We start from the raw sequence: 27,347 nt of genomic DNA, 5'->3' as shown, positions 1-27,347 counted from the left end.
TGTTTTCTTTCCGATCGCACGTTTCGCTTCTAAATCAGTCAGATCATGTCACTTAAATCAAATAGCAAATAACGAAGGCTTGACGTTTATTTCATTTTACGATTTAGACGGCTATTCTTAAACATTCTTATTGATTTTTTTCCAAGTAAGTATACTTCCATTTGTTTATTTTCGCCTAGTTTCCGCTCTTAATTTTGTCATGCCATGAACTTAAGGAAAATTTCATGTTTATTCTACCACAAAAGATATGAATCTAGATGCTTTTGCCGGTGCTTCTTTGTTTACAAACGAAAAATCTAAAACAAAAAATGTCAAAAGTGTAAGGGACATTTCAGTCATATTGTAACTGAACAGGGAGATTTAAATGTAATGTTTCGCTGTCAATTTAGGGGATTAGAAGTTTGTATTCTTTTCCCCCCCTAAAATTAATACCAGTGATGAGTTTGATAAGTATTTCTAATTCGTCATGGAGACAAAAAGTTTCGACTTTATTCAAGATTATTTAAAATAGATTAAAGACAAACTACCAACGATTTCTACTTTAATTTACATCCGGGATACTCGATTCAGTTCACGACGAATTTTTATTGGCTCTCGTATCTCAAGTTATTCGATATCTTCGCACAGAACAAAATAAAAAAATCCCTTAAAACCAAGCCTTGAACATCGAGTAATGTCTGGAGTAAGCACGCAAGCGACTGAGAGAAGGCAAGCATCTCGGATACCAAGTGCTTCAAAATCGGTAATGTTATGATATTATAATATCGTCTTGAACGAAGGACATTGCTTTTAAAGGCTTAAAACCTAGCGCTACTAAGCTGTTGAACACGTTCTAAAGTATTCAATTTCAAGTACCTTCTTTTTGCCAAACAAGGGGATTTTGAAGAAAATCGTATCACATACCGCTAAATGCAGCGAAAAGCGGAAAAGAAACCTGATACTTTGGAAAAAAGTGGAAAAAAACAAATTTTTTTCAACCCAAAAAAAAGTCCTTTTTGTGTAATATTTTCATATATTTTCAATACCTCAAACTTTTCATTTCTATGCGTTCTTTTTTTGTTTATATAAAGGATCCATGTCGGGCTAATTCCAATGAGTATGTCGACTTATCTCATTCAGCTTTTGGACCTGCCACAGTCACTCACAGTAGAGCGATGCAAACAAAACACACCATTGAATAGAAAACATATCGTTAAATTCCTTCATCGACGGATAAACGATAAACGAAGATATTTATAATAAAATACAGATTGTGAAGGATTTTCTAATGCTGGGGAATGGCGGGAGATGTGAGATGAATAAGAAAACGAGAATAGCAGCAGTAGAAATGATGGAATATTGACATCGTCAGAGCAAACTTGAAATTTCCTGTTAAATACCCTTGATGTGTGGACTTAGGAAATAATCGATTCATTTTCAGTATTTCTTATCTACTATAGTCAAACATTAGGAAGTCTCGGACCTCAGCAATTGATTTTTAAACGAGCGCATTTTACTTGGCTATAAAAGTTACCAATGTACTGTATTTTCTTGATAAAATGCCCCCAGCGACGGTTAAATCGTAAATACAGTGCTAGCATGGCAGAAAGGTAAGACTAGATGAATCGAATACGGCGTCATATTTTCTTCTTCTTCTTATGTCAGCCAAACTGAATAAGTATTCGGTATGTTCTGGTAAAGCCTTAAGCCTATTTCATGACTACAGATTAAAATGATCTAATGGGAACAGCTAGAGGTTTTCTACAGTCTGTAGCTTTAAGTGCTGTTAAACCACCTCTGCTAAATTAAGCACCGGAAAAATGTATTCAAGATATCATTGCTGCGTTATAAGTCGCACAACAGGCGGTTTTAACAATGTCAATCTGCAGACACAAGAGATAATCATTCCGACCCGAAAGACGACATGAATTGGCCTTCTTCATCATATCGTTTGCGTCAAAATATTTTTAAAAAGGTTGTTGACGTTGATGGGAAAATCATGTCACGTCATTTGTTTATAAATTAATGTTAACCGATTAATATTGATTAAATTATGGATGGAGAATTAGGAAGTTTAAGGAATAGAATGTGTGGATGATTTTCTTTACCGGACATTGGCGGCGGAACCGTGGGGTCCACGAAATATTGGTTCTCAGTCATAGTTTTACAGCGCATGCTTCTGCAATAAAACAAAACAGCGGTCATTATCACATAGCGTTGAATATAATATTTCAGTGCCCCCCCCCCCCCCCCCAACCAAAAAAATTTTTTTCAGCTTCCGCCGCCCCTGCCGGAAGTTAAAGTCAGACTAAATAGTTATATTGTGATTTTGACTGAAAATCGATACATTTTAAATGCATTTTAAAGCATCCTGCATGCACGCTTATTGTGGCTTGCGAGTTGATTGCCTCAGTTTATCTTACCAGCTAAATATTAAAATTCATTGAAAAAAATAAAATTGTATCGATACCCTAAATTAACTACTTGGTCGATCGAAATCAGGGCTTGGCTAACCCACAGGTCAAATTGGAATTGAGCTTGTTAGGTCTTGTGGAGGAAGGAAGGAAAACCTCAGTTAGAACCTGAAGAAAAGCCATCGAGTAAAGGCAGAGAACCAGAGGAGGATCCAGAGCTATTATTGAAGATCCTATTATTGTTTTCTTTGGTTTCGACTGGTTTATTTGCATCTTATCATGATTATACTTGTACTACTACAATACAGGGGCTGGAGGGGGGTCCAGATCTCGAATCACAAAATCTCAAGTATTGTCGAAATCCGGCGTCCCGCGAGATGTATATGCGACGACCCAATTTAGCACATTCACTTTTTGTTTCACTTTTTGTTTTACTTATTAATGTCTTCACGTTTTTCCCGAAAATCGGAAAGCAAAATCCCGCATCCCGAACACTGAATTCGGCAATCCCCGAGTCACGGCAGCTGCCAATATCACGACATGACAATCATGACGTCATCATATTCGAAAAAATTCGGATACGAAATGTTCTCGTCCACACTAATACGGCTAGCCGGCGTTTTCAAATTGTTCCACTCTGGAGACCGTATTCGAAAAAAATCATTTTCGGACTAGGTAGATGGTAGGCCTAACCGAATAAATAAAATTTCGGATTCAAATTTATCCGGCATACTGTGGACGGGGACTAAGATTGTTTTCTAGTTTCCGGATCCCGGGCTATATGTTATCGGTTTCCCGGATCCCGCAAATGCCCTTCCACACCCTGATAATAATATAAACACTAAGGTATTGCTTTAGCACTTAATGAAGACATGTTCGACTAATTTGGCAAATAAAAGTAGCCAGTCGTAGGATCTGTAATGAATCTGAAAGTATTCCAAAGCATCCAGTATTTTGATCAGTATCTCCAAATTTCTTGAGGAATTTAGAAAATAGATATAGCTAAAAGATATGACATATACTCTATTTTTACTTACAAGTACAATTGACTTGTTCAAATTCGATTAATTTTAGTGCGGGAGCATTTATGGTTTGTCATTTGAATGGTAGTACAATACTTAACAAATAAAACAGCTTTTTCTGAGCTCCGTTCAATAATCAGTAAAGCACATAGGAAGTGGCGTAAGCACGAAAGAAGTGTATAAGGAGAAGCCGGAACGCGCCGTAGACGAGGTCTTCAAACACTTCTTGATTGCTTACGGCGCTTCCTAAGTGCTTTATTTCTGGATGGACCACAGAAAAAGCTGTTTTATTGAATTGAATTGAATTTATTTACGCAAAAAGAAAGACGGTCGCAGGATCTAGCAGCACTTCGTGCGCGCGGATGGCGTCATCACTGTACTTCGTTCACTAAAATATAATAGCACAGTTTTCGACCAATCAGCGGCAACGTACTATAGTAACTATATAATAAAACACGATAAGCCTAATTGATTCTTACCCAAGAGGTTTTTCAGAATTCATTTACAACAACAAATTTGACAAAATATACAAAATACTAGCTGTAGAATTGCAAAGATTAACAACTAAAATGTCAAATCCTAAAGAAACAATTAATATGAAACGAAAGAAAATGATAGGCAAAATATCAAAAAAAACTCTCCTTTTCTCACTTCTTTACGGCAAAATATCTCGGAAACGGATTCGGTGATCTCCCTTTTTCTTTGTCTTAAGATCGAGATACTACCAAAATCTACAAAAAAGTATATTAAGAAAAATTCTGATTGCAAGGGAATGATTGACCTGTTAACGAATTCGAATTGTACGCATTTTGACATTGTGACTGCTTCACATGGATTTAAAGTTTCACAATTCCTAAGCCGCATTAACTCCTACTCACATGCTTGTAATTCAGAAATGTTAGAGAAAGTCATACATGACGGACATAAATTCATTTTCTGTATTTTTTATTTTTATTCTTTGGCCTTGATGAATACCATATTTCCACAGCGTTAAGTAAAGAAAAAATAAAATAAAAATAAAAAAACGGGGTGTGTTCGTGCCAATTTTCAAAGAAATGATTGCGACTTCATTTGCTCGTGAACGTCCTAATTTCATCACTGCTTGTCGCTTTTTTGTTCTGCCGGAATATTCATCGGAAATAGGATTCACAAAAGACGTTCTGTCTCCGCTAATAATATATTTTCAAGGTTAAGATTTGCATGAATTTGGAAAGATTCGACCAAACACAATCATTACGTCATATAAAGTACGTCACATGCTGTTATTTGTGCGTATGTTTGTTCGTTCACAACCCTTTTAAAACTCTAGTGATTTTGATATAGTTCATTGCTTATTACTTCTGTTGCAAGAACAATTCGAGAATACTGCTAGTAATTAATGTATAAGGAAAAACGATGACGCACAAAGAGAGATAAAATAACTTGAAATAAGGTGAGTCAAGCCTTACAAAACTTACAAATCTCTTTATCAGATCAAGTACCCATAAATAAAGTTCGATAGGAATACGTGTCAGAGATCCCCATTCCAGACAGCCAGGGCTGATTAAATTCCTTATGACTTCCGCACAAAATTTGTCTTATTGAAAAGCGCTTTATCGACCGAAATAATCTCATTAGAATATTTTATATTACTTGAAGACATAATATCGAGACTACAGTGCAATTATTAACAAGTACGATTATTACTGCACGCGAAGATGACAAATAATACAAAATAGCCCCTTCACAGTTCCCTACGCCATTTGAAAAGGTAGTCGTGCCTTTGCATCGAAGCAAGACGAACGGTAAGCTTACAAAGAGATCTTTTTTTTTTAACACCTTGGACAATTATTCACGTGTATTTATCATTGCATTGCGTTCATCTCGCTTCGATGCAAAGGTCGGGCATGGTCCTCACCTTCCAAGATGACACAGAAAACTCTGCAGGGAACTATTATATTGATTCATGTTGACTGAATATTGCATTTTCATTTGCATTTTCCGGAAATGCCAAAGCTAGACCGATAGAATACTTCGGAACCAATCAGTGCTTTGGAATTCAAATTTCGTGAAGACGTCGTAAATCGAAAACTGAGGCGAGAACATGGAATAGACGACAAAAGCCTTGGCCGTGAATCCTCGTTTCCATGTCAAAAAAAAGCTCTGTCAAGCGCGACATTTTTTCTGGCCTTCTTCTATTGAGCGAATTTGTTTTTTTACCAATAACAGACAATTCATGCTTCTCGCATTTTCAAGGATAGTCTATAGTGGCTGCAGGTGGAAACATATAAGGATAGATAAGTATCGCTAGACAAGAGATTTCCCCGATCGGTTCAAAATCGCATCCTAGACTGAAGAATAGAATTTTTTCGTAAGCCAACATGCTTGTAATTCTTGGAAAACCAGGGTCTCTTGTGGACTGTGTTTTTAGTGCCGGTCAGGTTTCTATTCTCTTCATTTACCCGAGCCGCGACAAACTAACAATCGAACAAAGATGTTAAACAAGATTCTGGTTATCTGTTGTTAACGGAAAACTGTGCTTGCAAAAAACTGCAAAACAACGGGATTTTTTTTTTTTTTTTTTTTTTTTTTTTTTTTTGCGCAAAAGATGTTACATTTTCCCACCAAAACCTTTATTAGATCCCAGTGTTTTATAAACCTAGTGAAATTTGGGGGTCTGGTACCAAGCATCAAAAATTAGAGGCAACGAAGGCCAGATGCTTTGATGCGCGGGTTCGATAGAAAAAAGGATATACGGTGGATGTACCACTGTTTATGAATTATTTACACTTTAAACACTCATGCAAAAATGACTTACCTTTCCTAAAAATACTTCAATACGATCAAATTATTTTTAATATTAGTAGTCTTGTCCACCAATTACTAGGTGCCTATTTCACTTGTAATAGACCCCGATTTTCCTCATTTTACTATAGACCTGTGGTCGCCAATTTTAAAGGGGAAAAATAGTAATAGTTTTATATTCCCATGATAAACTTACTGGTTTACACATATACTTAGTTTTTGTCGAGTTATGTTATAGCGATGAATTCTTTTTATTTATTTAGCGCCTTTTCAGTCTTTAACGATTATTTCTCAAACGGGCGAAGTACATCAGATCGGGAAATATTTTTCGAGACGCGAGTATTTTCCCGAATTTTATTTACGTCTGCACACATCGATAAACAAGCGTGCGCGTGCGTTAACAGCATAAGACGTAAATTATGACAAATGAGCGCGCCGGAATCATTATATAGGGCTTTCAAGTTGTGACGTATTTCCGGGTCCAATCACAAAAAGATAGCTAAAATCTTGCCACAACGTATTCCCAGGATTTATTCTCTACCTTCAACAATTAGATATATGAACAGAAAATCATGCTATGAAGAAAGGACACAGAAAAATATTTGAAGTAATTATTGATTGGGACCTGGAAGTCGTTTTTCGTTCGAATTCTTTTCATTTGTATAGGAAATCGCACGATCTCGAGTACAATTTGGAAATTAATAGACACAAGTAATGTTTTGAAAGTTCTTGTAATTGCACGAGCCTTTAGGCGAGTACAATTAAAGAACTTTCAAAACATTACGAGTGTCTATTAATTCCAAATTGTACGAGAAGATCGTGTGATTTTTTGTTTATAGTTCACTCAACAAAATTTCAGTAAAAAATGCGAAGCGACGCCGTTCATCGTTGTCTATTTGGCGGCCGATTTCCAGTCCATCGTGCAACTGAAATGCATAAAAAAGATTAGTTCTTACGGCTTTAAAATTTTATTTATGCTTTTTAAGTACAAAATGATAGAAAATAATTGTTTTGACATTGTTTTGGCCGTGTTGCCATAGCGACTTAATTCGGTACTCCTACGGAGTACAATTAACGCTATAATTGTACTCCTCTCGACCAATCAGAGTCGAGTAATTTTGTTGAGTGTACTATAAGTGTAAAAATACTAAATATGTATATAATCAAAGGCGATCTACATTATAAGAACTTTGCATTGGTAGTTGAAAGCCTACTTAAGGCTAGTGGTTAAGTGTAGTAAAAGGAGATTAAACTAAGCCGGTCATTGAGACTGGTGTACTCATTATCAAGTACCTGATATTTTCGATATTGAAATACTTTGAAGTACGTAAGATATATTGCCAACTTCTGGGAATTACCGCTGGTTTACAGGTACGGGTGACCCTAGTGTTAGGGCACACATATATTTATTTGATCAAAAACAAGAGATGTAGATAAATCATGCAAAACATTTAATACGTTTGCTGTAAAACGTGACCGGAAAGACGTAGAGTTAAAGTTAATCTCATGGACACCAAATATTAAAGGTTTATTTTTTTGCTTGCCAACGTCTTTAATAGTACAATTACACTTATCATCCTTCAGGGTATCCGCCATTTTGCCATCAAGATTACTGTAATCACTGTCGTCAACTCCTGTGTCTTTGCCTGCGGACATCAGGCTTGAACGTCAAACAATGCAAGATATAACCCTATTTACTTATATAAGATAATCTGATAAACAAATACCAATTCTTATCATATCGTCATTCTTAACCAGATATCTATTCCTTTATGGACAAATGATCTGAAGAAAAAAAATTAGCCAATCAGAATCGAAAAAATTTGCAAAACTGAAGTGTCACTTTTCATCACCGAACTGGGAAAAAAATACGTTTCTAAGACTCCGTCCATGCCTTATAATACTATGCCGGATAAATTTGAATCCGAATTTTTATTTATTCGGTTCCATTTCGAAAATTCGTTTTCGGTGAAGAATTGTTCCGGGTTCGCCCGGACTAGTGTGGACGGTAGGCCTAACCGAATATATAAAAATTCGGATTCAAATTTATCCGGCATAGTGTGGACGGGGCCTAATAAGAGGTTGATAACAGTGCTACAATAATTTATTATCAATTTTTATTCCAATGGCAATTTTCACAGTGTTCGTGACACCTTAGTTTTACAGTGAAGTCATTTCTATGTCACTATATTTATTTATTTACATTCATATTTTAACAGGAAGCTTCTTCACTTATAAATGTGATTATCAAGAAGGTTACGTCCTGATAAATAAGATATTTTTACAATAATATGCAAAAAGAGAATTTGGAGGTTGAATATCGAAACCAGCTCGTTACTGAAAAGTCAACATCATTATTACTAGTATGTAAAATTGTAAAAGATGAAAAGTTCAAATTATTTAGGTTTACAGGTTTAAAAGAAATTCGATTTAAAATGGTTGATATTAGAACACTGTTTAAGGGTGTCACTCAGATTGTTCCATTCTTTCAATGCTTGAAACTGCAGATGGCTAAAGTCACGTTTTGGGTTGACGATTGAGATACTGAACATTACTCACGTGACCGAATTAATTGACATCCATTCTTATTTATAACTCTTGCTCGTAGCTTTAAATTCAGTTATTTTGTTTCATCGATCGATCAGTAAGCACATGCTTAACTATCAACAAATACCAACATTCAAATCCGATGAAAATCAGGTGAAACGAGACAAGAAGTGACTCAAGCCTAGTGTCTAGTGGTCGTACTGTAACCAGTGTGTAGTATTGACTAAGTATTATGTCTAGTAGTCGTACTGTAACCAGTGTGTAGTACTGACTAAGTATTATGTCTAGTAGTCGTACTGTAACCAGTGTGTAGCATTGACTAAGTATTCTAGTAGTCGTGCTCTCAAATCTCTCCATAACCCATGCATGTCATCAATTAATTTAACCATATCCCTGCACTTAAATGTATTCTAATTTAATATCATATTTATACCTTACAGACTCACCAGAAAACTACAGTAGCACTGTAGAAACTATTCACCATGAAAACAGAATAGCAACACAAACAGCAGTGTCAGGTCAGTAAAGAAACTATTTTAATAGGTTAAAAGGTCAAGGCCAAAGTTTTTGGCTGTACTATATATAAATATTCATATTGCTGTAAAAAAGTGCTTCATAGCTTAACAAGGCATCATCCACTGTTTTTAATACGCGTTTGGCATTCTAAACCGACTGCATGGATGGCGCTAATGAATAAATTATAATATAATTATGTCATTTCCCATGTGCCATTTCGGTCTCAGCTTCTATGTTCAACGATTCTTCGAATTAGTGTATATACAAGTATCTGTTTACAAGCAAAAGTAGCCAACCTTACGTTCGATATTCTGGTTGAGTGGTCAAGCACAACTCAACCGAGTCAAGGCTCAGGGGAAACAATAATGTAGTCGGTTTTTGTTTGTTTGTTTGTTTGTTTGTTTGTTTGTTTGTTTTTTGTTTGTTTGTTTGTTTTCCCGGAGCCTCGACTCGGATTGAGTTGTGCTTGATCACTCACTAGTATTGGAATATCGAAAGTTTACAAATTACGAATGAACTTTGACATGCAAGACTTCAACGGAACGTGACTTGAAGACTTCTCGTTATCGTGAAAAGACGATGGATGACGTCATTTCGTTCGCGTTTGAAAAATAAAAATGATATAAGTGTCTGAAACAGAATCGTAAGCTTTAGCATTAACACAAACAAGGTAATTAGTTCTGAAGGATTTCTAGGTACTCTCGTAGTACACGCAACAAAAAGCATGCCATTTTATCATTCATTCATTCATTCATTCATTCATTCATTCATTCATTCATCCATCTATTCATTCATTCATTCATTCATTCATTCATTCATTCGTTCGTTCGTTCGTTCCTTCGTCCAGTCGTCCAGTCGTCCAGTCGTCCAGTCGTCCAGTCGTCCAGTCGTCCAGTCGTCCAGTCGTCCAGTCGTCCAGTCGTCCAGTCGTCCAGTCGTCCAGTCGTCCAGTCGTCCAGTCGTCCAGTCGTCCAGTCGTCCAGTCGTCCAGTCGTCCAGTCGTCCAGTCGTCCAGTCGTCCAGTCGTCCAGTCGTCCATTCCTTCATCTATCCAACCATTCATTCATTCATTCATTCATTCATTCATTCATTCATCTATTCATTCATAGATAGATAAATAGATAGATAGATAGATACTTTATTAACGTGTCAAGAAAATTACTAGCTAAAAAATTAGTAAAATGAATTTAATAAAGTACTAAAAATTATTTCATAAATATAAAATATAAGATATAAATATTTTAATGTTTTGATAATAATGTAATAAAAATCCTAATCAGCCTTTCAACTATTACATAAAAAACACCCTCTACATCCGTTGTCAATTAAAGATGTCAAGTTTTTTTTACGGATGCGATTTTTAAAATCACCTAAAGATTTGCTTAATCTGTCTTTTTTGTCTAATTTGCTCCACAGTATGGGACCTAGATATCTAAGGGAATGCTTATCAAACGTGACTGTGTTAAATCTAGGTATAAGAAAATCTGAGTTTCTAAGGCTGTAACAAGAATCACGAGGTTTGAACATGTTAGTAATAGCTTCGGAACACATCTTGGTGTGTTTAACTTTATCCATCAGAATACAAATGTCTTGAAGACGTCTAATTAACAGTGTAGGCAGATTCGCCCTATTCAATAACTGAATAAGCCAATAAGCTGGAATTTGTGTCCCTATAAACGGCACTTAATCCTCTTTCATGAATTCTCTCCAGCCTACGAGTATCACTAGCCCTACAAAAATGCCATACTAGATGGCAATATGTTAAATATGGTAAGATGGCTGTTTTGAAAAGTACTAACTTTGCAGTGGTGGGAATTAAGTTTCTCATGATTACCCCAACCCTTTGACTTGCCTTCTTACATATATCATTGATGTGCTCATTAAAATTTATCATCCATCCATCCATCCATCCATCCATCCATCCACCCACCCACCCATCCATCCATCCATCCATCCATCCATCCATCCATCCATCCATCCACCCATCCATCCATCCATCCATCCATCCATCCACCCACCCATCCATCCATCCATCCATCCATCCATCCACCCATCCATCCATCCATCCATCCATCCATCCATCCACCCACCCACCCATCCATCCATCCATCCATCCATCCATCCATCCATCCATTGGTTCATTCATTCATTCATGATCATTCATTCCTATTCTTTCTTTCTTAGTTTTCAGGGCATGTCGTTTTCGAGGGCCATTTCATTGTTTATATTTTCTTTCTTTCTTTCAGTTAGTTTCAATTCTGTTTTAGACTTAATTTAGGTGATGTTTCTTTTCGCTTACTTTTTTTAGTTTTTATAGTTATATTTTCTTAAATTTATTGTTTTTTCTTCCATATTTGTGTACTACTTTTTTTTTGTCTTATTTTAAATTGTTGTTGTTAAATTGCAGTCGGTAATTTAAAAACCGTAAATCTACCACTGAGCGCAAAATCGTTGGTAAATTACATTCTAAAGAGGAAAAAAGCATAAGTAGATAATACGTACATTAGTAAACGAAAAAACTTCCGTCGGAAACACTAGAGATTGTAATATAAATCCACGAGAGCAAAGATAGGGTGTCATGCAGAATAAGTTTTCTTTGACAAACTGAATTGAATAAAAGCGTCCAGTAGAGTACGTTGATTTTAACTAACTGACGTAAAAAGTAAGATATTGCATGCAGCCAAATTTTATTCCAAGGTTGATTTTTAGTTTTATTCCTTTTCCTATTTCATATACCTCCTTTCTAACTGATAAGCGATGTACGACCTCGGCACCATCTTTATGTTTATCAACACGTTTCCTGTTACTGTTTGTACATATCTATGTTTCCGATGATAATTAATGAAATGCTCGTTTTTCCAAAATTACTCTCATCGTCATATTACGATTTATTTATTTTGCATCTCCGAAATCGAAGGTTAAAGCTCGAAAAAAAAAAGACATGCGATCAATACTATATACGAGATTATATTTATTTATTTAAATGTATTTATTTATTTATTTATTCAATTAATTATATTCAGTGTAAGAACATTGAGATATCTTAGTAATAAGCAAGAATAAAAGTATTATTATTAATCATTATTATGTAAGTATAGAAAAATTAAGATTATTGTCATACGTGATGGTAAAACGGTAAAGGTAAAGCTTTTTTTTTTTACTTTTATGATGCGAGAAGGCAAGGGCTTCTCTCGAGCCAGGTGCGTAGATAAAGATACGCCCTTTACCTCCTCAGACTATCAGTGCTCTTCATTACTTGTACTGCAGACTTTGGTCAACCGCACTCTCACTTTATTTTAGGCATTTTTCTACGTTTGTATTTTATGAGTGTATTCTAAGTTGTATTGATTTGAGTGTAATAGAATTTAAAGGGAAAGCATTGCAAGTTAAATGCTTCCAGTTTCAGTTGAAGTCACAAAAAGTAGCTCTCGACTCAGTTGAAAAACATGGCCATTGTTTGAGAGTGAAATTAAAGAGTACGCGAGACCCGGTTATTTTAGTTAAATTAAATGGAATACTTTGATGGGTTCCGGCTCCTGTATACTCAAAAGAAAGTATAAAGGAGATCAGTTTATTATATAGATATCGATGAAATATCAGGATTTATCCGGTGTCTAAAATATCGTACATTCTACTCGGTGAAGATATCATATTCGTCACATGTGAAGATATCACCGTTGCCATGACTACGTTCTCATCAACCAATCACATTTAGGCCTTCACGGTTTCTTTAATTCAATCAAAAATGTGATATCCATCGCCGGCAAACGAGACCTTTAATGATAACTTTGACCTGTTTTCTCATTTTTATGAAATGCAAGAACAAGGACGGGGAAAGACTACGAACTGTCCTCGCTTTGTGATATTTTGTCGAGTTTTGAACGCCATTTTTCAATTACGGTAAATCCAATTTTAAAGTTTGTAAATTCTAAAAATCTCATATATTTTTCTTGTTTGTATTTAGCAAGGTTAATCCATGGCCAACACAGTGATTTTTAATTAAGAAATTGTTGTATCATTGAACTGTTTGATTTGAGTCTTCATTAAAGAAATATTACTGAAGCTTAAGTTTCATTATCTTTAAGATTTCAAATTCAATTTATAGGAAGATGTTCCAAATGTTTGTTGATTAATAATAAATAGTTCAAGTTTATATGTTTGTGTTGGAAGTACTTTTATCGAATATCTTATATAACAAACAGAATATTACATGGACGCATGGACATACAAATTTGATCTTCTCGTGTTGAAAAGATCTCTCACTCGTTCGATGCGTTCACTCGTGAGAAATATTCTCAACACTCGCGCTCATGTAATATCCTCAGATGTCTCACTTATGACAGCAGGCAACACTTGAAAGGGTTTCTCTAATTACTGCTATATATATTGTTTGAATACAAATTGACGTTTTAGCAGAAGGAAAACACACATTGGGAAACTGCCAACACTCTTAAAAACAAACAACAATCATAAACAATCAAATGAAATTTGAACTGATAAATTCAGGACAGTATCACGAGAGCCTTTAAAAGTGGAAAGAGGGAATGTTGAACTAAACGTTCTTGCACACATTCATGCTCCTGATTTTTTTTATTTTTATGGTTCATTCCAGAGAAGTCAAAAAGAGTAAGTACGGTCTAATTTCAAGAACTCTACTTAAGAAGAAAGGTGAATTCTCTAAACTACGGTCTTCGTTCACAATCATAATACATTATAGACATTAAGAGGAAATTTTTTTTCAATAATGAGCAATAATGGCAAAAAAGCGCCAAAAACTAGATTTTATGAGTTTTGATCCCAATTTTCCGTTTTGGGTGAACACTCAAAACCTTTTTTAAACCGTTAGAAACTTATGTACTATGATAAAATGCCTATTTGAAGCGGTTATTTTCAATTGTACAAACTAAAATGCTTTTGTTGCATTTGTGTTAGAATGTTGCTTTGTCAGTTTTTTTTATAGAAAATATATGGGAAATAAGCAAATGAAGGCCTAAACCTCATTTTCGAATAAAATTTTTGCTTTGGGTCATGTGACACTTTGATTCCACTTTTATCGGTCATCTCCACTTCCAAACAAGTTAAACTTTCTGAATAACAAGATTTTAGCCTTGTAGAACAGCCTTTCTTCAAGAAAAAAGTTTTTGGCGCTCACTGAATACAAAAAGAATTCTCTCTTAATATTTTACTGTGAAATACGCCACTTCAGTATGTATATTTCATTCGAACTACATCCGGGACGTTAGTGATATATTTTCCATCTCCTCACTAATGAAGATATCGATGAAGTTTATTTTTCCCAATGTTTTCCAATGTTTTCAACAAGTTTTTGTTTGTAAAGGTATCTATATAAAATAACAAGAAAAATTCACGGTTTTTAAAGTTTTCCTTCTCGCGTGTTAAAAAATATTTTATCACTCGAAGATCAACTTCATATCTTCGCGTCACCGTGTAATATCCTTTATATATCCAAATTTTCCCATCGACTTGTATAAAAAGTTAAGATTGTTACTAGAACAAAACATAAGCTAAGGCTGGCTTTGTATCGCTGTATTCACCAAGCTTAAAAGGGATCGAATGAAAACGTAAAAAATCTACATCCTCGATGACTTTTGTAATCCATTTAACTCGGCACTTTTAAATAGATCGGAAAATGGATTACGTCAAAAGAACATGAATCATTGTTAATACTGATTATCAATCCTGCACGTTCGTGAAACAGAGTTAGAAATAAAACTACGATATGTATCTCAGTTCAATAGTATGTTGATAATATTATTATATCCCAAAGCGAACTTTCCAGAGAGCACTTACAAAAGGCGTCACCATTTTCATCTAGTAATCAGAAACACTGTTATAAGAGAATTATCTGTGTTGAAACTCAAAAGGCAATGTTCACTATATGGGTAAGTGCAAAAAGGTTATTATTATTAATTGTGAGCGACATAAGAAAATTGTATTTAACTTCAGAGAAAATGATGGTTATCTACAAAAAAGAAAACTATTTTTTCAGAAGCCCTAGTAATTAACATAAATTAGTTTTATAATCTTTGATTTCCTTGTATATATGTACGAAAGGGTCAAAGTTTTTGAGTGTGAGCCACATAAGGAAATCATATTTAACTTCATAGAAAATAAAGGTTATCGCCAAAAAAGAAATAGAAGATATTACATGGGCGCTTGGAGATACGAAATTTATCTTCGAGTGTTCAAAAAAGAACTCTTACTCGTTCGCTGCGCTCACTCGTCAGAGATTTTCAACACGAGAAGATAAATTTCGTATCTCCAAGCGCCCATTTAATATTCTGTTTAATATATAATTATCCATAAAATCAACTTAACAAGCTTTTTATGATTATAAAAAGGCTTTTATTTACAAACTAATAGCTTAGATACACATGGTAACGATGATATTTTCACATGTGAAAATATCAGTTTTTCGAAAACGGAGAAATAGATATTTTATGGCTAATTATATGATAAAACTATTTATTCAGAAAGCCTTCAGAGTGTTAGACAACTCGAAAAAAACAACAACAAACAAACAAAACAAAAAAAGGTGTGACATCCCATCATTTTTGATGCATTTTTGATTTACTTGTATATATGTACGAAAGGGTCAAAGTTTTTGCATATGGCTGTATATATACAAATATAACTGTCAGGTGGTTATGGACGAAAATCGCAATCTTCAACAACATAGTTGAAATAAATGAAATGTTTTATTTATAGTGTAAAGAGGCAACAGAAAGAAATTTTGAAGTGCTTCTAGAAGACCGTTGAAAAAAAAAATTTTTTAAAGCGGAATAAAACGGCTTCTTATGTCTCTGTAATATGATATAAATACTGTAGGAGCTGTAAGTGCTTTTAATTAGTAAAGTTTGCTTCTCTCGTACTCTACAACGGCTCCCAGCGTGTTAAATATCACAGTAAAGAGACATGCGCGCGTTTAATGATATTCCTTAAATATATGAATCTATAAATTTCAATGGAATAGCACTACACTAATGTAGTCTATATTTAGTACACCATACTAAGTACATCACCTGCTACTCGCTTATTGGAAGTTCATCGCTTGGAATCAAGATTAGCTGATTGTACCTGCAAACAAACCACATTATTACTTCCAATATTATTAATTTTTTATTAGTTTTTTTTAGTTATTTTTACCATACTGCGAAAAAAACTGGAGAAACTGGATCTAAAAAATGACTTAATAAATATCTCTAAACACGGCTGGGTACCTCGGTGATCAACCAATCCTGTCTTACTGACCATTAATCGGAACACAAACCGGCATTAGAAATAGAGCAGATATTATTTACATGAATAGAGATAGATTTTCTTATTGTTCACTAGGCCCAATAAATTGAAGAACTCAGAAGTAAAATATTAAGCTAAGACATTAGATAATAGGAAGAAACAACTAAGAGTCTCGACGAATAATAATGAAACGGGTGGAATTTTTTTTAAATGTTCGATAAAGGAGTCTTGCTGCACAAATGAAGCAAGCAGGGGGGTAAAGTAATGTTTCACTTCTGATTGTATCGATACCCTGAAAAATCAAATCATGCTCAAAATCTAAGTCAGAGCTCGGCTAACTCACAGATCAAACCCTGAAACAACCTCTGGGCTGTTCTAAGTCACGGTCCACGTTAAATCAGAGATCACACCCTGAAACAACATCTAGGAGGGTTAAAGTCGTGCAGGACCCACGTCAAGGGTCAAACTGCTGAAACAACCACAGCCTTGGCTGATCATGAAGACTCGGCACGGCTAACTCACAGATCCAGTTGCGGGTATTTAGCAGTTTAGTTTTCTTTATGAGAATGTATGGCCATGTTATTAATGAATCGATTGATCGGCCGAGAAACGATTACAAGAATATAAGTTATCCTCCTAAGACGAACCGTTTTATTGAGTGAATAAAATATCTTACGCGAGAGAAGGAACGCGGCAAAATAAACAAAGGTCTTATTCTGTTTAATGATATTATAATAGATGTTATTATTCATCGCTGCACTCAAAGATATACTAACTCTTCATTTGATTTCACTCTTAAAAAACGCCTTCTTTTTGATAAATTTTAGGGCGATCGAGGCGTTTTATAAATTATTATTTATTGGAATTAATTATTTATTGGAATTAATTTATTTATTGGAATTAATTATTTATTGGAATTAATTTATCTATTGGAACTAAATATTCGTCGGAATTCAGTAATTATTTATTCAATTGATTATTCATTGGATATAATTATTCTTATTTTTATTAATTATTCATTGGAATTAATTATTTATTGGAATTAAATATTCGTCGGAATTCAGTAATTATTTGGAATTCAGTAATTTATTGGATATAATTATTCTTATTTTTATTAATTATTTATTGGAATTAATTATTTATTGGAATTAAATATTCGTCGGAATTCAGTAATTATTTATTGGAATTAATTATTTTTAGTTTTAAACGAATCACGTGAACGCAACGATCATCCAATCAAAATGCCCAGCAATTATTTTAAGGAACTGTATGTTGTTTTCGTTGCACACTGCAAGATTGCTAAAGTAGTTATCAGAATGTTGAACTTGGTCTTGTCTGATATTGATGAAACTCGATGTACCACTTCAAAATCTTTTCAAGTGTGTTTTGTCTACTATATGATCTACATGTTCTACTGCGGACTTGTTGATTATTCAAAGGGCGCAATTAGCAATGTTGCATGGGTGTGTTTTGTAATAAGCTGACATATTTGCTATTAAAGTGCCTTAGAACGTCAAATAAACTGACTATAGTTTAGGTGCCGGGATTTTCGAGAAAAAAAATTTCCATTGCGTTCACCGACAATCGATAACAAAGAGATGATGGTGACTAAAGGGCGCATGTAGTCGAACCTATTGTTCTGCTCTAATTTTAGAAGCTAAACTGAACAAGATGAAAGGCTCGAGGCTTCGGCAGTGATCTTTAAACTTAGATTAGATCTGAGTACTGTTTCCTTCAAGTAAAAAAGGTCTTTGCCCAAATTCTTAGTCCTCTTAGTCCTTAGACAAGGATATTAAGGAGGCTCGAAACGGTTTTTCTTGAGTGCGCGCGCGCTCTATAAATTTTTAATATTCAAACTGAAAAAAATAAAATACCCTGTGGTGAAATTTCTTAAAATTTTGCATATGGCTTTAGTTTATGTTTTTGAAAACTTAAAGAAAAATATAAAAAGTTCTGTAAGAGGGAATTATTCCAAACAAATTTTATTGATTTTTACGAATTCCCTATTACAGATTTTTTTATTTTTTATTTTTTTGCCAAAAAGAAGATTACGATACAAACTTTTAATATTCTGGTTTTCAAAAAATTTCATCATTTGGTTCCTGAGTTATGATTTTTTAAATAAACATTTTTGATGGCATACCAAGGGACATGATGTTGTCATAGCAACGTCTTACGTCATTTTTTCATGCTCATTGTGATATTTGGTTCATAGTCTTTGGCTTTCCGGGTTTACTTGCTGTGATATTATAGCCATATTAATTTTTTTAGTTCATAATTGTAAGTGTATGTGAAGGACAAAACACTTTCTAACCTCCTTAAAGTGTAGGCTCCATCCGTCTTGCTCTTGCACACATACGACCAACCCTTGACGACATTCACAGCACGTATTGTAGTCTATTGTAATAATCGTAATGTAAATCTTTCATGATTCAGATTGTGCTGAAAAACTATTATAGATGTTGGCTCACCTATTCATCGGCCTTCAGCTTGCTTTCAGTATAGAGGACTTGCCTTTGACTGATATGCTAATAAAAAATCATGTTGCAAGCGTATTTATCAAGAACTTCCAAGCAGTTAATAATTACTTAATATGGATACCTTTATTTCAACAGTGTAACTAGATCATCAAGAGTGTCAAGGCTTTCTGCTTACTGACGCATTGGACGCGTGTGAATCGTGATAAGCAACTGGAAAAAAAAATCAGTCACCGGTCATTACTTAACAAAAGATCTAGAATTAAGACTGCTGATATAAGACTGAAACAGCGGAAGGAATCGTTTGCATGGTTGGGTCAATGCAAAGTATTGTTGACTGTTTATGACTGGAGGGAAGCTGCCATGATGGAACGAATTGAGTGAAGACAGTAAGTATACAAACATCTTGTTTTCAGTGAATTCGTATTTCAATTTCTTTCAATTTCTAATTGAAATAAATATAATCAAGCGTTGATTATATTGCTAATTAACCGTTGACAGAAACTAGATTGTTCATTTTTGTATTTTCTTGTCTATAACAGCAACTATCCGTGCCGATTGACAATAGAATAGACGTTCTATATTTTTCCATATAAACCATCATATATGTGTAAATATATATATCGTGCCACAGTATTTGGAAACTGTATCTAATCAATCATGCAGCTTTAAATGATATCGAATTTTGCCGAAGTAATCACCCTTCGGCTACTCTAGCCCCAGTCAAATTTGCTAGAGACGAATGACTTAAGCTATTCGATGGAAAACTGTCGCCTAATCAAGTAGCTTAGCATCTGACTGAGACTGACGCGGCGGCCTCAGAACCCTTTTCAAAACACTGATGTACTAAAATAGACGTAATATAAGACTTCTACTTATATTTTCCTACTTTATTAAATTATCCAATTCACATATCAAGGGATTTATCTGTCTCAAACTTTTGACTGTCTGAAATACGGATAAAAATGCCTAACGAAAATTGGACTCTTTAGTACTAATCAAGAGAAAATTTGATTATCATTAAGATTTTTTTATTTTACAGCCGCATTTTAAATATATTTTTAAAGTTTAAAATATGATGCGCGTGCTATTTTTTTGGATAAAAATATTTGAAATATAATGCGCGCACTGATTGGCTGGCTACCGTGTTTATAATAGAGAACAGAGACACGCTCAGGCAGAATCTTTGAAGGATATTTATAAAAGATATATATATAGAACGGCTGCTTATGCCTCTTTTTCGTGCTATAAGCACTCTGTAAGCTGTAGAGCACTCGCAAAACGATACAAAAGAAATAATACGAAAGGTAGAGAGAAGCACTTGGCTAAGCCTTGTGTTGCTAATACTGCTTCTTGTGCTCTAAAGCTCTCAACGTATACATGTCACATACAGTAAAGAGACATGCGCGCGATCAAACATCACTGTTAGGCATATAGGTGTTCATACATTTACTGTATTTTATCAACCTCGACTTGCAACCATTTCGTGGTCACTTGAGTATATTCGGGAAAGGTCTATTTTTTTCATACCATGTTTCAATAAAAATCTTTCCACTCCCTCCAATCGTTTGACAGCTTGATCCAGTATTTTCTTTTCTTTAATTCCTGACCTCGTTATCATCGAGTGATTTTTTGATGATGGTCAATGATGATAGACCCAATTAACAGTACTAAATCTTATCTAACCTTAAATAAAACTCTCTTCAATGGGAAATTGATTTAAAAAGTAGAGAGGTTCAAAATTAATCTTCTTGAAATAACAATATAAATAAATTAATACCGATAAAACGATTTGAAATATCCCTTTTTGTTCGTTGCCATGACAAAAGGAGTGACGTCCGTAAGACTAGCGTGTTTGCCTGTACAGGGTAAGAGAGGAGTCATAGTTTGCATGTAAAGCAGTTGTTTCGCTCCTTTGTTCATAACACGAAGGAGGGGAATATTTTTCTCGCAGCTGCGATTGCCAAGTACGAAAGGACACTGAGCACCAAGACCTTTGAAGTACAGTTCTGAAGAAGTCTGTGAAGTAAGGACACCATCGAACTAAATTGATCATTTATAACTAACTTTTCCTTGTTTTACGGGGGTAACACTATTATAGCTGGAGTACATAGCAAATAACCCCTTGTTCTATCATCATATTAGAAAATAGATGTTGATTTTTACAGACGCGGAGGAAAATCGCAGAACCCACTTAGAGAAAAACCTTTCAGTAGTGAGATTCGGCGCTTTAGCAGAGTACACTACCTATGCTTAATATTCTATTTTGCTTCTCAATATACTGCTCGCTATCGGTATTTTAAAGAGAGGCTAAATATCTTCTCAACTGTAACGCTTCCGTTTAATTTCGCTTCATAAGGCAACTGGAAACATTAACATCATATCCTGGATTTTAGATACATCATTACTCCGAGTTTGCTGGACGGTTTTTGTTTATTTTTACTTAAAACCTTTGTTTTTCTTTGTCGTTCGCTTTGCAAGCTGCTATTTAACTTGAATTTTAGTCTTCTTCTTAACCGTTTTGGGATTTTTCGTTCACTTTGCTTCCTAGTCTGCACATACACATACTGATATTTCCCACTTTCAATGGATTTTAGACTTGTGTCGGTGAATCAAATACAGTCAACTCCCGTTACAGCGGAAACCCTCGTGACCGTCGTCATTTAATTTGTCGTTCATAATAGCGAAACTTAATTACGGTCATATCTTTGTCGATCAGTTTCTTTTTTTTTTTTTTTTTTTTTTTTTTTCGGCAGGGATTTTCTGCTGTTCTTAATAGCGAAGTGCCCTTAATATCGGTGTGTGCGCAAGATGAGAGTCGCGATTGTACTTGACAAGTACCGTTTTACGGCATAGAGTTGAGTTGATCTAAGTCAGGGCATGGCTAACTCACAGATTAAACCCTGAAACAGCCTCTGGGCTGATCTCAGACCATAATTACCTCACAGCTCGAAATAGCCATTTAGATCAGTGTTAGGTTTTGCGGAAGTAGGGAAACCTTAGAACTCGGAGAAATACCTTTTAAAGGACAGACGTCAGTAAGGACATTGGTCGAGTAAGAAACTTCTAGTGACAACCACACAGGCTAAGGAAAGGTTTTGTGTTCCTTCTGGCACGGACTTATTTGTGAAGGACGATCAACACCCTTAACTTGTGACTAGCTTTTATATAAAAGAATTGAATCAATCAATCCATTCAGTTTAATTATCGAGCCGTTTGAAAGACAAATTGATAAACTTAGGACCCCCTTAGGATAGGTTTGCAAGCAAACAAACAATCAGTATTCAGATCAAGACAGAACTAGTTATAAATACAGCTAAATGAAGTCGCAAACAAAATAACTAACTGTGCCTTAGTAGGGAGCCGAAGACGTTTGACGGAAGATTTTGATGTGTCCGCAGCAGACGAAAAATGAACCACTTTATTAAAAGCTTTTTTCTTGAGAAATTTTAAACGATTTCCTCAAGATATAGATCGATTTCTTCAAATAACAAGCCAATTCAAAGATTGAGACGAAGTTTTGCGCTCATTGACCCCGCGATGTTTTCACGTGACCCTACCCCCTTAAAACAAGCAGTTATCTCCCCTGCTCGCATGCCATATGAACTGAAACATCACCTCCTTATTACTTATATCGTGGTCTTCATTTCATTTTCAGATGTTCATTTTGACACAGCTGCTCGCTTTAAGGGGGTAGTGTCACGTGACCTGTTAGTGCACATGGTCAAGTTTGAATGTCATTTTCCATCTCCCGCTTTGACAGCAATGATGTCGCAGTGCCTAAAAATGTGAAAAATGATTTTGACTTCCTGAAACGCAATTAGAATTGTGCAAAACATTTTGATTAATGCACTTCCTCTTGAACTTCAAGAACAGATTATTCATTGAAAGAACAAATACATATGAAGATCATAAGAGAACTTTATGAGTTGACATATGAAACTTTTAATTTTGTACTAGAATTAGAAAAGATTATGGTGAGGGAATTCCAGGATGTCTGGCTTGGGATATTGTATATCATCATCAGTAAGATCAATCAATCAATCATTTTTATTACTTATACTATAAATATTTACACTGCACAATAGAAAATTAATACGAAAAAAAAAATAACTATAAAGCTAATCTAGTTGAATAACAATGTCCAAAGAATATTTCTGCATGTAAATCGTTGGACGTTATTGCAAGGGTAATGTACGGATAACACAATGACTTCCAAAAGCATCCAGATCGAATAGTGAATGGATGGCTGTACTTTCAGCTGGTTTTCTTGTTGTTATTATCAACTAGTACTATATAAAATTTTAGATTTAGTCTTGAAATTTATTGTCGAAACGAGTGGTCTTAGCTAGCAGGTCTGTCATTGCTAAAAGGATAGATTTTTTTTACAACGGTTTAGAGCTGCGCTTGTTATGTTTGACTTGGTCTGGAAAAGTCTGTTTGGTCTGGAACAGGCACCAGAAGTTTTGTGCGGAACAGTTTTTTATTTGTTTCTGCTCAAGACTAATTTTACCTCGACTAATCTTAGGGTATAAACTACCTATGTACAGCAAACGACTTTTATTATCTTGGCATAAGATTTGTTATGACTTCGAACTCCTCAGTATTCACGAATTCTTCCTGGGGGAACTGAGAACCAGTAATTAATATTCATTAAATTAAAATAACTAGCCAATAGGAAAACTAGATGTCAATCAAGCTTAAGGTTGGTATTATCCTCAAAAAGTATAATGTGTTTTGCTTTGCCATAAAGGCGAGTAACAAAGATAGAGATCGATAGAACATTGTGACAGCCGCTTCAAAAGACGCCAACGAACCATTAGCACGATCTGCACCGCTACTAACTGAAAGTAAATTAAAACTCTTTACCTACAACAACAAACTTTGTGGAGTTGTTCAAGCGCTTTTATCCCTTCATAAATCATAAGAAACACGGGTCATTTTGGTCGATGCCTAGCCGCATCTGAAAATCGAGCTCTTGTTATTTATGAAATAAGTAGTTGAATACCAATGCGCATGCGTATGTTTTTTCTATCTTTTTAGTAGTCTGTTTTTACGCATTCCCCCCCCCCCCCCCCCCCCCCCCCCCCGAGTCATTACCTGAGAGTCGAAGAAAAAAGCAAGAACTTGCTGCATTTTAGCTATCAACTTTTATATAAAATCACATGACCTAAAGGCAACATTTAATTGTTCTCGAATCTGGTACACACTTATCTGACCTTGGTTATGTATATATATGTGTGTGTTAATCTTTTTTTTTTTTTTTTTTTTTTAATTTAATGGTTGGCGGAAAATGATGAGCAAAAGCTTAGCGAGTGTTTTATTAAAATTGTATTTGTCGACGGCGGCTACGAAAAAGCTAGGCTAGACGGCGAAAAACAAACCACTCCAATAACAAAATATAATAAGCTGTAAGAGCATTAGGGAGACGTTTTTGGTAATTGGGCCTTTTTGCGCTGAATTTGCATTTCGAATGAATTTGAAGCTATAAAAGAAAAGAGATTCTAAAGATTGGCTTATGTTCTTAATACTTATGGAATTGTATTTCTTTCTTTAGTTTAAAAGAGGCTGAACATAACGAAGAGCTCGATTTGTTGGAGGAGAAAAAATGAGGCACTTATTGTTGAACAACACCACGTATCTACCCCCGGCCAAGGGAGCGGCGTGTGCTGCAAGTGCTACTGACACGATGTTCGTCAAAGCGTTCAAGACAATTTTACTCCTGCTTATCATGGTGGCAGCGCTTCTTGGGAACTTATTTATAATTATTATCGTTTACAAGAAGAAAAACATGCGACGAACAACCAACATCTTCATTGCCAACATGGCAGCATCGGATATCTTCGTCGCTGTTGTTGTTATTCCTCGGATTCTCGTAGAGCTTTACATACAGCCACGTATCTGGCTCATTGATGGGATAACTGGAAGCTTTTTATGCAAGTTTTGCTTCTTCTTCGCAGATTTTTCCGTTTGTATTTCAATCATAAGCCATGCTGTCATCGCTGTGGACCGCTTCTGGGCAATAGTTTATTCTCTTCGTCAGTCACCCATATCTGCGGCTCGCAGGAAATACCTTATAGCTCTGATATGGGTGTTTAGTTTCCTACTTTGTTCACCGAATTTATACATCTACAGAGTTTATCAAATAAATGGAACCAATTATTGTGTTATCGACTGGTCGCCATTGGACAATACCACGTCGAAGAAAGCATTTATTACAGTCATCCTAATCTTTGTATTCTGTATTCCCGTACTCCTCATGATGGTGTTGTACTCATGGCTTGTTATATCTCTCAAGACAAAACAAAGCTTATCCGCTCAAACATCACAAGTGCGCAAGCAAAGAAGGAAAGAAGATATCCGTGTCTTTCGTAAAGTCATTGTCATGGTAACAGTGTTTCTATTTAGTACTATACCCCTCGTGGTATTGGCAATGCTGTCTTATTACATATGGGATAGTAGACTTCCGTGTGGGGCGTGGAGCTTTGCGTTTATTGCACATTTATTGTTTCTATCCAACTGTGGTATCAACCCTTGCTTGTGCATCGCCCTTCACGAGAGCTATCGACACTACATCCGTAAACGCTTCTGTGCATGGCGGAAAAAACTACTTATTACTGCATCATCACAAACTGCAAAAACTTATTCATTAAGACAATATGAATTAACTGCTAATGGTGATGGATCGCGAAAAGCTTCTAGATCTAGGAGCGAAAGGAACGGGAAAGGCATTTTTATTGAGCTCGATCCTCGGAAGCTTGTTGTCGTTTTTTAGCAAATGAAAATTTTTTACCAACATTAATGTCAACTCACCATGGATATAGTAAATGGCTTTATCTGTAGACCAATTGCACTAGGTCCCTTGGAGCTTGGGGCCAAGATAATAAAAAATATTAATATTTAACAAGAATGTCATCAATCAAAAGAAGGAAAGTCTTTTGTTTTGCCCCCCCAGATCGGGAACTAGAGCGAGGGTTAAATGGCAGAGAGTGAATTTCTTTTGATGCAAGTGTGAGTTGTTACAGCAGATGAACACTGTATTGAAAACTTGTCCGTGTGCAAAATACGGTTTAATAATACCACATCTATAGCAATGATAAAATGGTAAATTTTACACCGTGAAAAGATGAAAAAACTTTCTGACGTTTCGGACGCTAGTCCTTCGTCGGAGTAAAACATCTATAGCGCTAACAGTAACTAATGACTAATAATAATAATAGAATAGAATGATACTTGTTCCTTAAAGATAGATTATTTGAAGAATTATTTTCAGAACGAGACAAAAAAATACAACAGAAATGACAATTTTGGCATATATGAAGTGCTTTTTTGTATTATTTTCAAGTTCGTAAACCAAGGTACGATTTGTACATTCTTACACTGCGTATGCTCGATGATTGCGAATTGATTTTAGATTTTATTTCTCATAATGCACTCAACAAAATTACTCGATTCTGATTGGACAAGAGGAGTACAATTAATTCCCAAATCGTACTCCATAGAGTCCCAATTAGTAAGTCCCAATAAAGTTGCTCAATTTTGTTGAGTTTATTATTAACAAGAAATCGCACGATCTTCTCGTACAATTAGGAATTGATAGATACTCGTGACGTTTTGAAAGTTCTGCATTGAACTCGCCTAAAAGGCTAACCAATTTTTAGAACTTTCAAAACATCACTCGTACCTATCAATTCCGAATTGTACTCGAGATCGTGCGATTTCCTATACAAAGAGAATGATACGTGGTAGTCTAATAATTTCTAACGCTGTTGTGAGCACCAATTTGTACGTGTGCGTACATAACGTTACCAATCACAATGACATGAAAACATCAACCAATAAGAGGTTGTTTTCGCGCCATTAACATGACGAACAACGGGTGGGCTATCACTGACGGCAATCACTGAGAAAGGCACAAAGTCGCTTTCTATTTTTAGTGGGAAAGCTTGTTGTCGTTTGATCGGCTTCATCTCTACGCGCGTAGACCGAAAAGGATCATGGGGATAATTGATTCACAGTTACTAGCTGCCGCAACCATGTTGTCTAACACGTCTTGAGCTAGCTTTTTTCGATCCCATTTAATTTGCTAAAATCATGCCTCCAGCATACGGTGAAAATTTAAACTGACGAGCAGTTTGAATGACGCAAGTTCTGGGTAATTTACTCGTTATCCATTTCGGTCTAGGCGCGTAGGGATGATCCGATCAACGACAACGCTTAGTCAAAGGACTGTATACACACACACACACACACACACACACACACACACACACATATATATCCAAGCACTTGAAAAATAATAATAAAGAAATGAATGAATAATCGAATAAATAAATGAGTAAAATAGA

The 27,347-nt window shown here is 35.3% G+C and overlaps 1 protein-coding gene and 1 long non-coding RNA gene across 5 annotated transcripts in view; one reads left to right on the top strand and one right to left on the bottom strand.

Moving 5' to 3' along the window:
• LOC116304674 (uncharacterized) overlaps positions 1-19,119 on the bottom strand; it is a 30,499-nt gene extending 11,380 nt beyond the window's left edge. The window contains exons 1-4 of one of the 4 annotated variants that reach the window (XR_004198086.1): positions 18,994-19,119; positions 18,837-18,919; positions 16,306-16,360; positions 2,110-2,158 (exon numbers count right to left, since the gene is read on the bottom strand). This is a non-coding gene — a long non-coding RNA (uncharacterized LOC116304674). Of the gene's footprint in view, positions 1-2,109; positions 2,159-3,300; positions 3,320-15,962; positions 16,361-18,836; positions 18,920-18,993 lie in introns of those variants that run through there. The other 3 variants (XR_004198085.1, XR_016121571.1, XR_004198084.2) reach the window with 3 other exon arrangements.
• LOC116304673 (galanin receptor type 1) lies at positions 666-27,347 on the top strand. The gene is made up of 4 exons (XM_031714431.2): positions 666-742; positions 9,187-9,264; positions 19,138-19,388; positions 24,557-27,347. The coding sequence occupies exon 4, from the start codon at positions 24,608-24,610 to the stop codon at positions 25,772-25,774; it is 1,167 nt and encodes a 388-aa protein (XP_031570291.1). The 5' UTR covers positions 666-742; positions 9,187-9,264; positions 19,138-19,388; positions 24,557-24,607; the 3' UTR covers positions 25,775-27,347.

This window comes from Actinia tenebrosa, unplaced genomic scaffold, assembly GCF_029948245.1.
Source record: "Actinia tenebrosa isolate PJP-AT-01 unplaced genomic scaffold, QUT_ActTen_1.0 PGA_scaffold6__47_contigs__length_16458017, whole genome shotgun sequence".
In the NCBI taxonomy this organism is placed as follows: domain Eukaryota; kingdom Metazoa; phylum Cnidaria; class Anthozoa; order Actiniaria; family Actiniidae; genus Actinia; species Actinia tenebrosa.
Note: the sequence above shows the minus strand (reverse complement) of the source record. Positions and strands in the feature narration are given on the sequence as shown.